We start from the raw sequence: 16734 nt of genomic DNA, 5'->3' as shown, positions 1-16734 counted from the left end.
GGTGCTGAGGCTTTCTAGATGGCGATGATGCAGAAGGAAGCGCAGGCTGGTGTGAGGCACACAAGAGCAAAGTTGGCAAGCGTCCCTTTGTATCGAGGTCCTATCCTGCAGAGTGCTGAGCACCCTGGGGCACTTTGAGCAGGCAGCGGGGGTGCTGAGCCTCTCATCAGCTCCCAGGAGCCATCCCCCAGCTGCATTTGAACACATGGAGAAAGGAGCTGTTGCATTGCAAACACCAGTACAAGTCAAGTATATCAGGGCACTTAATAAAAGGAACTTTTCCCCGGTAGCTTTTCTCCTGCAATCCAGCTCACGATGGTCCCACTCTTCCTCCAGAAGCTGTCAGCAGTGCTCCAGCTGTTCATCAGAGGGAGCAAGCCAGCATGCAAGAGGGAATTAAGAGAAATAAAACCTTCAAACCCAACAAAAAACACCTTCCTGTCCCTTCTGCACATACTGCTGGTCCTGAGCACCAGAGCCCAGACCCCTCTGCCAGCCTCTCACTGCAGCAGGGCTGCTATACAGCCAGCTCCCCACTTCAGTGTCTTATGGATTCACTAGGTGGAGGAGATGAGATGACCAAGGGGTTGTCACCTAGTCCTCTCCTGCTCTCTCCTCGGCATCCCCCAGGACCGCATGGCTGCAGACTGGCACAGGGCACTGGTATAAGCCAAGGGACCCTGGCACACTAGCAAAATACCGCTACAGAGACAGCTACACATACTCCTCATGAATCAATTTGAGAATTTGCTTGTAATTAATCCTCCATATCAGTTCCCCTCATTATTACTTAATGTAATTAAGTTATTAATTTGTATGTTCCCCTTCCCAAAGCAAAGGGCCGGATCAGAGGGAGGCAGGGGAGATGCTGGGCAGCAGCACAGGGCCATGAGCCCGAATTACCAGAGCACATGCCGCGCCTCAGCATCGCCTCCCTGTGTGACTTCAGGTAGGTCACCAGCAGCCTGATTTTCCAAGAGGGTTGAGTGACTCCAATTCCTCTGGAGTCAACAAGAGCCAGAAGGATACAAAGTTCAATTAACCTCTCTGGGTCCCAGTTTATCCAGCCGGAAAACTGCCAGGACAGGGAGACAGGCTGGAACTAATTAATGGTTGCAAAGTATTTCAAAACCCTCTACCAAAATGCAGGGAGGCAGGAGGCACTGACGAGTCCCAGCTGAGCCATAACCCTGAACAGCGCCATGTCCTTACACCCTCATCCATCAGACCTGGCTCTCCTGCAGGCTGAGCCCATGGCTGCTAACCAGGCACCCGGCTGGGCCATGTGGGCAATGCACTCCGGCAGAGGCAGGCATGCCGCTACAGCTCCTCTTCTCAGCCAGGTCAGGGAAAAGGCAAGGGCAAGTTTTGCTTATAGCATTAATTGGGCTCAGTCTGCCCTTTGGAAAAGAAAAAAAAAAAAAAATAAACACCAGGCGGCAGCAGTAATAACAGCACCACAGGGACGAGGGAAGTTGTCCCAGGTGCATCTTCACAGTCCTAAATGGAGTGAGTTATTTTCTTCCACACCCTACCAGCCCTGCAAGGTTACTACACCCCACAGCCAGGAAGGAGTCCCACACCCTAAAATCCAGCCCCAGCCTGCTCCAGCTGCCCCAGCACGTATTGCCAGGGGCTGCAATCAGCAGAGAGAAGAAGGGAAAGGAGGTGATGGGGATTGAGAAGAGCAAGAGCGGGCAAGAAGGGGGGCCCTCTGAGCCTGTCTGCCACTGGGCACTGCTGAGAGATCCACGAAGATGGGATTAGATGGGAAAACAGACCAAAAAAAAAAAAGGGAAGGGGGAGATGAAGCCAACTTAATTACAACAGACAGCTGCGCCTACCTCTTTGGGCACCAGCAGCTCAGGAAAGCTCAGCTACCACCATTGGACCTGCCCTGAACACCCGCCTCCACTGGGGCTGCAAGAAGCCAAGCCAGAAGTGTGCTTCAGGGGTAGGCAGGACCCAAAGCCTGTGGTGGACCCTTCATGCCAAGTACCTGCTCCTTGGAGACTGTGCCGACACCAACATAAGGTTCTCTGGATACAGGAAAAACATCACGAGCCTTCCTTTGGGAAGCTGAGTGCTGGCTCTGGCACAGGATTTGGGGTAAAGGGGGAGGGGGAGGTACAGACCAAAATAATAGCGAAGGACGGGCAAGCCCTCCACACAGCCAAGGGCAGCAGCTCCACGAGCAGCAGCTTTGGTGGCTGGCCCTTGGCAAGCCACCAACATGCCGCAGCCGGCTGGCAAGCCCGGGCACCACGGCCCTCCGGCATTAGATGTGTGCCACAAGCTCTGCCGAGAGATAGGCGCAGGCAGGAGGAGCCATTACCAGCTGGAGCCTAACTAGAAGGGTCTAAAGGTTAAATCCACATGAGGCATGATATATGGTGTGCATATGGCCACAGAAATAAAGCTCTACTGAGAGAGAAGGCAGAAGGGATGGGGGGATAAAAAAAAAAAAAACCAACACATTGGAAAACACTACCAGGAAGGTTGATGTGGATTTGCTCCATTTCTCCAGCCTAGCCATGTTACAAAATGTGCACTGCCGTTACCAGTGTATCACCTCCCTTGTTTCTCCAGGAATTTGGCAAGACAGCTCTAACTGTTGAAGTTTTCATCACTGGCAGCTGGTCCCCCTGGCCACAAGACCAGGACACACCACCAGGTTCCTCTCTGAACTGGAGCATCCCTGACTCTGGTACCCAAGTCAGCTCTGCAGCTGTTCAGAGGGGTTAACTGCTCAAAAACAGTTTCCAAAGCCAAAAAATGTCATGTATTAAAAAAATAGAATCTGCACTCTATGGATCTCAAGGGGATGCAACTGTTTTGATGGAAAATTCAGAGGAAATGAAGGAGAGGCAATTTTAGCAGTCAAATTGCTGGAGTTATGGCAACTTGGCAGTTGCAGCTTTGAAACTCGAGGCCTGATCCCATGTGACAAGAGAAGTTCTCTTCGTCAGCTGTGGGAGCCCAGCCCGGCCCCTAACAGCATTAGTAACCCGCACCTCGGAATGGGGGGAGTCTTGAACAGGAGTGAAGAGTCAAAATTTCCTGCAAAATGGCAGCAATTCAGCTGCAGCTGGTACTAAGTGAGAAGCAAGGTTCATTTCAAGGAGAATACAAGAGCTCAGGTCAAACAGGGGAGGTGTTACTTTGCAATTTTTAAAAATGCAGTTCTAATAGAAACCTATTGATGCCAAAGCACAGTTATGGTTAAGAAAGAGTCTCCTAACTCTTTCAGCATCTCATTGCCTTCCCCCACTTAAATAAATGTATATATAATTATTTATTTTGGAGCCTGAAATTGCATAGATTTATTCCCCTCTGTTAGGACTGAAGGATTTCTGAAAGCCTGAAAAAACCTCCTCAATCATTTTTATTTTAAAAACATGGAAAACCAATAATTCCTCAGGATGAAAAAATCAAAGCTTTACAAGTTCTGACTTTTTTTTTTTTCCAATCGGGTTGTTAATTCAGTGGCAGAGGTGACACATATATGAGGCTTCTCCAAAGACCCAGCCAAGACATATAGTCGCCGTATGTCACACGGGCCAAACGCTCAGCTGAGTGTCACTGGTGCAAAAAAGGAGCTGAGGGCTCGCACGCTTCCTCTGCCGTGATACCCCTTAGTCTCAGCAGGCTTTCAGAATCTGGGCTCTAACCTCGAATAATTTATTCAAGACTTACAAGTGTATAACTACGGGCGGTATCTAATCCGTGTCCTTCGGAAAGTTAACCCTCAGCTAAGCTCAGGCTGCTCTCAGCCGTTAAGAGAGGACACGGGACCTTGTTCCAACGAAGCTGCTCGCAGCTCCCCTGCTTTTCGCAGCGTTGGGGCAGCGAAACTCCGCTCTTTCACTCCCTGGGTCGAGTGAGATGCTCTTCGCATCTCGTGCTGTCACGCCGGTGCGTTCCGGGGAGGCAAACAGGACACAGAGACACGGGGCTGCTAACGCTCCCTTCTCCCTCCCAGGCTGAGACTCCCAGGGCGCCGCTCCTGCCCGCGCCCTGCCTTCAAACGAGGGCAGTAAATAAAAGCCCCGGGACCGAGCGCGGCTGATGGACCCGCGGCTCTGCCAGCCACGGGCCACCCCAACGCTTTCGCCTGTTCCCCTCTCGCGTCGGCCAGGGGACAGGATCGAGCCCTTCTTGTTTCGGAGACAGTTCAGAAACACTCGCACGGGGGGGGGGGGAAGAATCGCCTGCCCCCCACGCGTGACACAAAACACGCGCTTCGCCTTCTTGGGGCGCGCCGGTCCCCCCGCTCCCCGGGGAGCCAAGGCCCAAGGCGAGGGATGCTCGGAGTTGGCGGCGGGGCAGAGCCCGGCACCGCCGGCGCCCCCGACACCCCCGGCGGATCGGGGAGCTCCGACGGCTCCAGCCCCTCGTGAACCGGGGCGGGATGGGGGGGTGCGGCTGGGGACGGCGCTGCCCGAGGCCGCGCGGAGGAGGGGGCACCGCCACCGGGGCAATTCACCGGGGCGGAGCGGCGATTCTGGAAAGGGCCCGACCCCCCCGCTAGAGGCACAGAGCCGGTGCAAAACTTTAAGGGGAGCGTGATGGGGGTCCCGAAAACCGCCAGGAACTTCTTCCCCGGGCGGCGGCGGCGCGCCCTGCCCGCCGGCTGCCCCTCAGCCCCCCCTCCTCACCTCCGCCGTGCGCCCCTCGGGCCCCGCCGCCCCCCTCCTCACCTCCGCCGTGCGCCCCTCCGCTCCCGCCGACTCCAACTTCCTCCTCGCCCCGAAGAAGAAGAGGAGGAGGGCGGCGAGCCAGAGCACCCCCAGCAGAGACAGCGCCAGCCGCCGCGTCGGCCGCCTCATCCTCGGGAGGGGCGGGAAAAGTCCGGGGCAGAGGGAGGGGATGAAGGGCCGGGGGGGGGGGTGCGGGGTGCGCCGCCGGGGCAGCGGGGCTCGGCGGGGAGGAGAGTCCCGCCCGCCCGCCTCGGAGCTGGCGATGCGAGTCCCGGGCTGTGCGTGCTCTGCAGGGGAGGGGAGGGGAGGAGGAGGAAGAGGAGGAGGAGGAGGAGGCGCCGGGAGGAGGGGGGGGGGGCTGGGGGGCTGGAGCCGGAGCAGGAGCCGCTCGCCAGGGGAAGGTGCTGGGCGCTGGCAGCCGGGCCGGCACCCCGGGCGCGGCGGGGGAGCGGCGGCCACCCGGGGACGGGGACACCGAGCACAGCGGTTGGGGGGGAAGGGGGGGGTGTGACCGAGGATGCCCATCTCTCTCCCCTCTCCCACGCCCGTCCGTGGGTCCGGGCCACTTCCCAGCGCGGGGCCGGGCCGCGCCGCTGCCGAGTTGTCCCGGGACGGTCCCGGTGGTCGTCCGGCCCCGGGACAAGGGGAGGCCAGCGCTCAACAGTCACACAGGGGAGGCTCAGACATGACGGGGAGATTAATTTATCCAATTGAAACAGCAGAGGGAATTCAGGTAGGTGGAATTTAATTACTAGATTTGGAAGAGAAGATGTGAGTCTCCGGAGCTGTCAAGAGCACTTAAAAAATAAAATCATAATCATCAGCTGCTGGTGTGCCGGCAGCAGCTCGGTGCCGGGCCGTGGTCCAGCGGGGATGGCCCCCAGCCGTCATCCCTGTCCCGTGGGGTGTGCTTTGTCGGCTCCACACACAGCCCCGGCACAGCAAACCTGCCCACACAGGGCAGCCAAAGGGGGAATTACAGGCATGGCTAAACAAAACCAACAGAGTAGGACTCCAGGCAAGAGCTGCCTCACCCGGCTGTCCCTGCTCACCTGCCTGACTCGCTGCTCTTCCGATCCTGCCGCTGACAAGTATTGCAACGAGCTGAGCAATCCCTTGCAGAAGACATTAGAGAATAAATTAAGTATTGGAACAGATGCGAGTCATTCATGTTAGTGCAAAAACCATAGAACAAAGCCCATAAAAACAGGAATCCATGCATAAAGTAACATATGGAATGATTTGGAGAGAAGATGTCAAATGCTGGAAAGTCCAATGCACATGTTGTAAACAACCTCCCCTATGCATTTCCCACACACTCCTCCTGTTTTTATTTTTTCCAGCAGTTGTTCTCTGTCACTTGCTAATTTATCATTTGTGATCTTCATCCTCTGTCCTCCTGATTTATTTTCAGGGCTTAGTAAACCCTTCTCCCCTAACATAATCCCTGCTTCTCAGGCCCACTGTTCACAGAAAGATGCCCTGATAAAAATTTCATTGGCATCCACAAAAAGGAACATTTCTCTTTCTTTGTTTTAAGGCCATCTGACTTTGAAATGCCTTTACCAGAATGATGAAATCCAGGTCCAGCAGGCAGGCTTAGGTTGAACTTTGTTTTATAACAACAACAGCAGCAGCACAGTCAAGCAGGAGGAAAACTGAGCAGGTGGGAAGAAAGTGGAAAGCCCTTGTGCCCTGGTGAGCCACCAGCCTGATGTCACATGGGAAGCCCACACCAGCCTGAAAATGCCACTTCTTTCCATGGTGTGCATCATCTGTCATGCCAATTAACCTTCTTCAGCCCCATGCTCGGAGTAGCTGGACCGCCGTGCTCTTGCTCTACCTCCATGAGACATCACTGCCCAACCTAGAGGAGACCTGCAGGTGTTGTTCTTTTCCCCAAGCTGTTGCTTTATGCTTTCGCTTGCGAACTGAGGTGAAGCACCTGAGCAACATTCAGCAGCACATGGCGTATAGTTGTCTTCTTACCTTGTGCCCACCCCAAGTGTCAGCATGGGCTGGTTGCTGCCCCTCACATAGCTCCCGCTAACTCCTTTAGAGCAGGAAGGCCTTTCTGACTAAAAAGATCATCTTGCCACAAGTACAAAGCAGCCGGTGGTGTTTTCCTGGCTGGGATGAAGCAACCTCGGCTACTGTAATGCAGTGTTCCCTCAACACTTTCACAGAGGGTGCTGCGCTTTTCCTACCAGACCTCGCTTCATGCCAAGAGAGCTTTTCCAGATAAACGCACCTGGGTGTTATCATTTAAAGCTGGATTAAAAGCCTCATCTTTCAGCGGAAGTTATTACAAAATGTAGGGGGGAAATATAGAAAATATCAGGGAAATACATTACAAATTAGATTACAGGTAAGGTAATAAATAGGATGGACCTGACAAAAATGCAATCAGATAATGCTATCTTATTACCTTGAGAAACAACTCCCTCTGCTGAGGGAAAGCTTTACTGGCAGGGCTTGGAGCCGTGATGAATAACCCGCTGTGCCTGGCCGAGATAACGGGCAGAGGCCCGACTCTTCCCTGCTAGCACCGTCCTTACACCAGCGGGGAGGGTGACACCACCAGCGCCACAGTGACGCTGTACAACTCCCTGCCTGCTGCAGGACTGCTCTGTGCTGGGGTCTCGTGATGAGATGGGAGATCCGAGGAGCTCTAGCAATGCATAAGATCTCCAAGAAATTATATTCCTCCTGACTCTGTGCGCGTGTGCTGGGACAGATAATATATTGAGCTGATGATGGTAACAGCTATTTAAACAAGAATAAGGCAAGAGTACAAATCTGTAGGTTCAGAGTTTTATGAAGTCATAGACTCTCAGAGACTTGTATAAAAATCCTACCACAATTCTATTAAAACCATGGCAATAAAAAAAATCTGCTGTTGCATTATTGAGACCCACATCTTCCCCATTTTTCTAATTTTTCTCTGCCAATCTCAGACACTTCACAAGTGAGGTCCATAACATACTACCTGTTTCCAAGAGAGCAAAATTTAAGACCAGCAGTATAGCCAGAGACAGAAAAACAGTCTAGGAATGGGTATTTAGCATTTGTTGGCATTGCAAAGTTGATAACAGCAATTGTTTCATGAGTGCAAAAATGGGATATAATTTCTGAGTGGAAGGGGGACTCTTCACAGTTGCAGCCTCAGGCAATGGCCCTTCAGGGTCCCACCTTTAAGGAAAGGGTGGTAGGGGAAAGTAGTGCTGCTCACTATTTACAAGGGCATCCGTAAAGCACATTTCAAGGGAATTTCATCTCAGCAGGTCTACAAATGAGTTGGGCACTCCTTCAGTGCAGTTTTTACTAGGAATACTCCTGGGTTTGAGGTTAGTTCACACCCAAGATCCAATCCACAGAGAAAAAACATGTTTCTTTTCCAAAAGGATTGCAAATAGTTTGCAGTTCGTTCTGGGAAAGTTGGAAGGGGCTTGAACAGATACACTCAAGAAGTGATCAGAAGAAAGGATCAAAATGTCCCCCCAAGTTGAGATGCTGAGGAGTCTCAGCTGAACATCACAGGTTATTGTCAGATGAAGGAAACCCACCGAGCTCTGCCTGAACAGGGGCTTCTAGGACATGGAGCCCCGCTGCCAGAGGAGGATCTGGTACACTCAGTGGTTTGGGGCAGCCCAGCTCTCACTGCTGTTTATGGCAGTGCAGCTTCCCCACGAAGAGGTGCTGCTTGCAGTAGCAGCTTTATCAGAAAGAAGATGCTTGTTTTCTAAAACAAGAGATCAGCATTTGAAAGGGTCAGCATGGTAATATGCGGTTACACAGGGAGATGGATTTCATTCAGTGGTCAGTGGTACCCTTGTGGTCCCTGCTCCAGGCTTAGGGAAAGAAGCTAATATAGAGGTTTCTCTCCCACCCCTGAAAGAGGGTGTGCTACACTTCTTGAATTAAACCCTGCTGAGGACAGGGCCAGGAGAGAGGGGAGGGCACATCAAGCTGCTCCCAAATAGTTGTTTTGGCAAGTGCTGAGCATTGGCATGTTTTGCAAGACATCCAGCTGTCCCTCGTCACCCACAGCCGAGGTGCCAGCCAGGGTGCAGGGCCTCCAGGAGAGCAAGCCAACACATGCCCCTGGCCCAGGCACCACCCCGACAGCCCTGACCTGCTCCCAGGGGATGACTCAGAAACCATTTGCTACTTGTCTAGGGGTGGAGCTGTGCTTCCAACAGTCAGTGACTCTTCCAGACTTATACATAATCCCTTTTTGGATCCACAGCTGTTCAAAAAGCCTCCAGGTCACTTGGTCTGTCCCTAATCCAGTCAACTTGGGCAGAAGAAGGGAAGAGGCCAGCAAGTCCTTTGCACAGGAGCAAGGAGAGACTGTCGCTTTGCCATGGGGTTCCAACCGCTCTGCAGCACTTGTCACCACCATGCCTTGGCCCTGTTGGGATTCTAGAGGACTTTCTGCGAGAGAATGGACATGTGAGCAATCCTGCGTGAGAACAAGACGGATAGGAGCCTCAGCCAAGCAAGAATGCGATAAGGACGTGACCCTGAATGAGGCGGGAGAAATTCGACGAGACAAAAAACCCCCAGAAGGGGTTGGGACGAAAGAGGAAGTTACCCAAGGCAGGAAGCCTGGCAAGGCTTTTTATCCAATTATAAGAAGGTTTAAAGTGCGGGCTAAGTTAACTGTCTAATCTTGAGGACTTGTACTGCATGTTACTCATGTGTGCGGGAGAACATTATAAAAGGGCTTTCTTAGTTGCAATAAACGGGCATTGCTTGATCACATTGGTCGTGTGCGTGCTCAGCTCTCCCACATTGGCCCCGTGGCATGTTGCTGCAAGGGTGCAAGTCCATACTGAGCTGGTGGTTCCTAGCCACAGCCACCATCACACGCAGCCCTCAGAGTTGCGAATGGCAGCAAGGACTCTGCCACCTCAGGCAGTAACCTACCATCTCAAAGAGCAGCTTGCATGAAGGCTGTTGAAGATACTGTGAACATTACCCCACATATTTGTGGCAGGAAAGCTCTACCTTTGCTTCTGTGCTGTAACGGAAGCCAAAAAAAAACCCCATTGCTTGTGCTGAGCACTATTCTCCCTGTGTGCCCTCAGAGAAGACCGCAAATGTTAGAGATGGCTCTGGCCTAATATCAGGAGAATTGTAAGTTAAAGTTCTTTAAAACAGTAAAAGCTTCATAGGTGTCTGTCTCCTTTCCCTCACTGAGATAACAGAACTGTAGCTTGTGCTACATATGCAGCCTAAACCAGAGAGTCAAACACGAAGCTGTGAAGCACTCACCTGCTCCACTTGGGAGATATCGCTCTGCACCTCCTCACCTACTGCTGCAATCAGAAAGAGAAATGGAAGAATTCCTGAGGACTTTTTGCCACTATTGGAGTTGCAAGCAGATCTTTTTCAGTAACTGTAAAGGATTTTTTTTCTTTGTAATTAAATCGCAAAGTTTGTTTCTCTAGCAAAGTTTCCACGATGACATCTCTAGTTAATTAAATGTTTAAGCTGTCAGGAAAATCTATGCATAAAAAAAAAAAAAAAAAAAAGAAGAAAATAAAGAGGGGAGCTACTTTAATAGCATTTGTTAATTGAAGTTCTCATCAAGTCAGCTGGAGGAACACAAGATGTTCCCTGAGTAGATGGGCACCAGCACACATCCAGATGTTCACCTGCAGTTCCTACAAGTCAGGCTGCCACCTTCAGCCTAGTTGTGTGGCACCGATGAATGAGGCAGTGCAGAGGCTCTCCCACCACTGAGACCAACACAAATACTTCTCCATAGTAAGAGTGGAGGAGGGTGGGGGGAATTCTTGCCTACACAAGGTATTGTATCTTACGTCTTTGACAACAGTAATCAAATGGCCACGTACTTGCCCTTGTGTTTAATTCACATTGCCCCCAGTCTTTTGATACAAGGAAATGATCACCTGCTTTGGAACTTATGTACTTATAGCAACTTATAATGATTTCTGAATATTGCTTAATAATCTTGCTTGCCCTGACTGTTCTGTGGAAGCTTACCAAAGGCTACTGCTACTGTGTTCATCAAAACAAAGCAGTTTTCTGTGGAAACTTACCAAGAATTACTGTGTTCGGCATAAATATGTTTCTTGTCCTTGGAAAGCAGATGTGCTGTAACTAGTTTAGTCTTTTAATGAATAGATAGCCATATATGGATGGTAGAAATTGATACACTGGTACTTTTAGATAAGATAGAATGAGTAAACCAGCTGAAACCACTCTTGTTGTTCAAGAAATTGGCTAAGAGAATCTGCGCATGCTCCAAGGAGAAGTACAAGGTGAGAAAGACTACGAGCCTTCCTCCAAAAGACCCCCGAAGATGACCACCAGGAGCCAATGCACAGGTGCAAAGATAACATGAACTGCTGACACCAGCCTTTTGAACTAACCCAGCCTTACTCATGTATATGTATATTTGTATGATGTAATCCAAAGAATATGTATATCCACCCTCTATAGTTTTTGGTAAAAAGTGCTGGCGTTGTGCAAGCTTTGTGGAGAAATGCGCTTGCACCCTAGCGCCGGAGTAAACATACCTGCTTTATAACTCTCTGAGTTGTAGAGTCTGTTTTCCGCAAATCCCTTTGTCCCTATTTGCTGGAGCACAGGCTTTTCTGGATAGATGCAGCCTTTTTACTAGCTCCCAGCATTTCCAGGTGCCCAGTTGTGGCAGCAGAAGCAGGTGTGGGAACAAGGGCCAGTGCGATGGGAGATCTGAAGGGAGACACACTGACTTCAGCATGTGGCTGGGGAACGTATTTGGGACCACAAGAACAGATCCCTTGGGCAGTTCTTTTCCACTGTGCCACCTTCAGTACTGTTCACTGGTTGCTTTGACCAGCCCTGCTTTTGTGTAGCTTACTGCCACAATAGAGTTAATTCTTCTGGGTCCTATCTGTCTCCAGATGTCTCTGGTGGTAGATGGTCTCTCCTGATGCTCCCCAACACAGGCATTTTCTGGGAAAAGCCCATGGATAAGTGATGGCTGCTGATCCCACAGCCTGTTTTTATAGTGTTTTGGTGGGGAGGAAACTATCTAGCTCCAGGTCACTGCATCAGCAACCAGTGGCAGCCATTGCAAGTGGCCACAAAAGAGCATTTGAGACAAAAAGCAGCAGATACCTTTATGGGCCAAGCTGCAGCAAACAATCAATAAACAAACACAGCACAGGGCAGATAAATCTTCACATCCCTGTACCAGAGCCTGTAATGTCCTGGGCACCCTGCAGTCCTCAGCACAGCTGTGGCAGGCACCCATGCCCCTGGGGGACCCCAGTGCTGCTGGAACCTACAGGGGAAGCAGAGCTGCTCAGCTGCCTCCCAAGGAGATGTGCTCCTGCATGCATACACACCCCCACGCATCTCTAAGAAAGCAAAGAACCCTACCAGAATTTATACCAAATCCTTTTGTTACTTTGAATATGCTAAATCAGTCCTTTTAGCCAGCTGCAAGCCTATGTCCCTTAGACACAGGATACAGCCAAGCCCATAATTGCAGTCTGGACGGGTGACACTCAATTGAATAAAGAACAAGACAGGTGATGGGTGAGAGAACACATTAGCCAAAATACAGCTTTGTCCTTAAAGCACCTTTAATGCCTCTGTCCTTTTGTGTGCAGGTGTTAAGCAGACTTCGAGCCAAATCTCTGCTTCTGTGATATATAAGTGTGGCCCGATGCCAACTGGGATTTAGGCATCTATTAACACAGCTGGCAATATGTAATATTGCACCAGGCATTTTGTGGGAAGAACGTTTTCACAGCTGGATGAAAAGTTTTACCCTTGTCTTCCTCCCAGAAAATTTTTCATAGAAAAAATTCTTGACTGTTCATCCCTCCCCTCTCCTGAGGGATCCAAAAACTGAAGAGAGTGAGCCACACACCACCTAACTTCTTAAGATTTCAATCCCATTATTTAGGTGAAGTATCTAGGAATAACCGTTTCTTCCATATACAATCCAACACTTTAAGTATAAAGACGGAGGGATTTATATTTGATCAGTCAATCTCCTGCTCTCAATGCAAAAGCTCCAAGGGGCTAACAACTAACCCTGCATCTCCTTGAAAAACAGTTAAAAGTGAGCAGTTACTCTGCAAAAAGAGTCCATAATGTCAAGGTCTACGCTTATTCCTTGTCGATCTTTTCATGGGGATCCACTGTGATCTCCTACAGGAAAACACACGTGGTGCTACAAATTTTGCCTGCCTACAGGGGAACAATATTCTACCCTGAACGTGCTCAGATGGATTAACATCTCATTTCCCGTCACCATCATCATTGCTGTTGGTTAGAAAGCAAAGCAGCAGCTTGATTTCCCCACTAGAAGGACAAAATTTCAAGGCTGCTGTTTATAAAACAAAGTAATGTTTAATTGCACACATTTGTTTTGTTGTTATTGAGCAAGAACAAGTTAGAAGCCCAACAGCATTATTTTTCCTTCCCTGCATAACACCTCATTAATGCATTCAAACCTGTTAGAATTTGTTAGTCCCAGAGGCTCTTGTTGAACCAGAACGATCAATAGATGCAAACAGAGCAGGTAAAGAGGCAATCAGGGTCCTAGAAAGTTGAAATATTTTCCATTAGGACACTGTAATAACTTCCCCTGAACAAGCATTTCAGCAGCTGGTACTACAAGCAAGGGGACATCCCAGGTAGGAGCAACACAGGCTAGACACACAAGGGAAGAAACACATCTTGATATAACTACACAAAGCAAAACGTGCTCTGGACAGCAAGATGTGCTCCAAACAGCTTGGGCTATCCCACACAGGAGAGGTATTTCTCAGGAAATTCTGCGTATGGGAGATAATTGGAGGAAACTGCTCCAGCGTTTCGGGTTCTGATCTCCTGGCAGTAATGAGCGCACAAGCAGACGATGCATATGCATGAGAACATAATTAAGAGTGGTAAAACCTGGAAGATTTTCAAACTCTATGGCAATTACCAACTTAAACACACAAAAAATTAAGATAGCCTTATACCCAAAGGAAAGTTATTATTCAAAGTGCCTTGCCTCATTATAGTTAACTCAAGCTCAAACAGCAGGCTAGCGAGCAGGGGAGAGCTGTCTTCCATTAGCAGCAGGTGCTCTCCCTGGGACGGAGGCAGGATGCTGACATCCTTCTGCTCTTGCCAAGACATCTCAGATGGTCCCAAAATGCTTTATCAGAACAAAAATAGAAAGCAGAGGGTGCACATGACTGGCAGCTCTGGCTCCCCTGTTGCTCTTTGGGCCTCTCTGGTGAAGAGCATTCATGGACAGAGCGCTACCCTGTGTAAATAGATTCACTAAATAAATGTGGTAATTATACTGAATATTATTCTCAGTAGAAACAGCAGCAGGGAAATGATTTGCATAAGAAATGTGGATTATTCATGTAAATGAATGTGTTATTTGTTTATAGAAAAGATTAAGTCTTGTCTAAAGACCTAGAACTCAGCTATACATAAAAGCTAACACTTAACCACTGTTTTATGCTTTCACTGTGCTCTGCCCACCTTTATCAAATCCATCTTTGCAGGACTAGCTGTGTTTTTCTCATCAGTCCATTTTGCTAAAGCTCAAACTTCCCTCAGTCCAGGGGATACTTAATCTTCTTTGGGGAGTCTGTTTTGGCTGCCATTAGATTACCTTTACAGGAATTCAGTCTTTTAATCTTTGTTTCAGCAAGTCTAGTGGCAGGAGAAAGACGAGCGTTTTCTAGGTTTGAAGAGCTGTACAAAAAGCCTGACTTGGGAGGATGGATCCTTTCATTTTCTTCCTCCATGTGCTGGATGCAAGCAGGGGCTCAGGTCCCAGGCTGGCTCTCCCTGCACAGTCCAGAAGTTGCCAGAAGTATCCTCAGTTTTGTGGGGCGATAGTATGTCCGAGCAAGCTAGCATAGCCTTGCCACCTCCAAGAGCTGGGCTGCTGATGGAGACATTGTGTGCCCACCTCCCACCCTCTGTGCCACCCCATGGCATGCCCACCCTTGGGGTACTTTCACCCTGCTACCTGAGCAGTGCAGAAGGGGTTGATCCCGTTGTAACCATCTCCTATTAAATTCAGGACAGCCTCATCCCTCACCACAGCAATCCCAAGCCCAGGGTTATTCAGCAAGGGAGAAACACTGACTTAACACGAAGAGCAGAAAGGCAGCCTTAGCTGACACTGCAGGACCTTCACCCTGCCACTGACCCCTGCAAAACAGCCAGCTCAGCTCCTGGACACGTGCTGGGAAGGGCACAAGCACCCAGCACAACCTCTTAGAAAAGCAGTTTTACCAACCATCAGGAGACCTTCTCCCTAGGCTTTACTCTCAAGAACCTGCTAACTAGAGGCAGCTCTCCTTGTACTGCCAACCGTATCCTGGGCTGCATCAAGAGAAGTGTGGCCAGCAGGTCGAGGGAGGGGATTCTCCCTCTCTACTCCGCTCTTGTGAGACCCCACCTGCAGTGCTGTGTCCAGCTTGGGGGCCCCCAGCATAAGAAGGACATGGACCTGCTCGAGCAGGTCCACAGGAGGCCACAAAGATGATCAGAGAGATGGAAGACCTCTCCTAAGAAAGGGTGTGAGAGTTAGGGTTGTTCAGCCTGGAAAAGAGAAGACTCCGGGGAAACCTTATTGTGGCCTTTCAGTACTTAAAGGGAGCAAGCATATAAGAAAGATGGGGAGAAACTTTCTAGCAGGGCCTGTTGTGATCAGAAGGGATAATCATTTCAAACAAAAAGAGGATAGATTTAGACTAGATATAAGGAAGAAATTTTTTACAATGAGGGTGGTGAAACACTGGAACAGGTTTGCCCAGAGAGGTGGTAGATGCCCCATCCTTGGAAACATTCAAGGTCAGGTTACATGGGGCTCTGAGTGACCTGATCTAATTAAAGATGTCCCTGCTCGTTGCAGGGGGGTTGGACTGGATGACCTTTAAAGGTCCCTTCCTACTGAAACTATTCTGTGATTCTGTATGCCAAGTCACTGAAGAGAAACAATTTTAGATGATCATAACTTTCATGCATATGCAACAGTGTGGGCCACCTGAGAATCTGTAGCCTCTAGTTGCTTCAGATAATTTGGGAATGGATCAATGTCTGTCTCACAGAGGGAAGGGCTTGATTTCCTGCCACAGTTAGCTCTCCAGTGACAGCTGTGTTTGTAGCTCTGGTTTTGGCACCTTAATCCAGCAAGGTGATGTAGACTTCTCAGCTTGCTTCAGCTGTTTCAGGTGATCAGAACTGATAGAAGTTCTTTGACCTACTTCAAATTTATTGCAACATTTTACATAATTTAGAGTAGTGTTGAGGAATGGCACCCCCACATGGCCTTTCCACCAAATTTCTCCTGTGATTTTGTATTTCCGTGTACTTGGGCACTAGTAAAAAAAAATAAAATATGAAGAAGAAATAGGAGTTCCTTCTACTGGACTCAGCAATTTATTCCCGCAGCATATGAATTATTTGCTGTTAATTCATCCCCTAAATTCTTTATGTGCTTAGCTATGTGTTACTTTGATAGAGTATCCCTTTCTTTTTTGCATTTGATACAATTAAAGTTCTGCAAAACTCAGCGGTTTAAACTCTTGGAAACTTGTGCATATTGGAAAATATTGATCCAGACGGTGAAGGCTAGGAAGTGCCCTAGCCTTGCTCCTGCGCTTTGCCCTGCACAAGTAGAAGAGCGGGCTGAAGTGGAAATTGACTTCTCAGTAATGCTCACCTCAGCTGTTCAAAAATCATGAGCCCTTCAGATCAAACTACTCTGGAGATGCTCAGGGTTATTTTCTGTTGTCCGTATTTGCCCAATGAGCGTTGGGACGCCAGGAGTCACGGTTCTCCACAGTCCCTGAGGAGACGCATCTTAACATCAGGCTAACATCTCTCCAGTGTGGCTGAAAGGCAGGTAGCACAATGCTGGCCACAATGCATGTGCTCAGCACGGGCCTCACCTGGGTTTCAGAAAACGGGTCGGTGACAAGCATGGCTCCAAGTTAAGACCTCCAGAGGTCTGTCCCACCACTCCCATGGATGCAGTCAGACC

At 49.6% G+C, this 16734-nt stretch overlaps 1 protein-coding gene across 2 annotated transcripts in view; it reads right to left on the bottom strand.

The window, feature by feature from the left end:
* The window catches only part of GALNT14 (polypeptide N-acetylgalactosaminyltransferase 14), a 108587-nt gene extending 103686 nt beyond the window's left edge, over positions 1-4901 (bottom strand). For both annotated transcript variants that reach the window (XR_012632936.1, XM_074897335.1), the window contains exon 1: positions 4701-4901. Coding sequence is in view for 1 of the 2 variants with exons in the window: in XM_074897335.1 (XP_074753436.1) it covers positions 4701-4829 (129 nt within the window). In the remaining variant the exon portion in view is untranslated. The remainder of the gene's footprint in view (positions 1-4700) is intronic.
* Positions 4902-16734: the final 11833 nt, after the last annotated feature.

The sequence above is a fragment of the Athene noctua genome, chromosome 1 (assembly GCF_965140245.1).
Source record: "Athene noctua chromosome 1, bAthNoc1.hap1.1, whole genome shotgun sequence".
Lineage (NCBI taxonomy): Eukaryota > Metazoa > Chordata > Aves > Strigiformes > Strigidae > Athene > Athene noctua.
The sequence above is the reverse complement of the archived record's forward strand: the minus strand, read 5'-3'. Positions and strand labels throughout refer to the sequence as shown.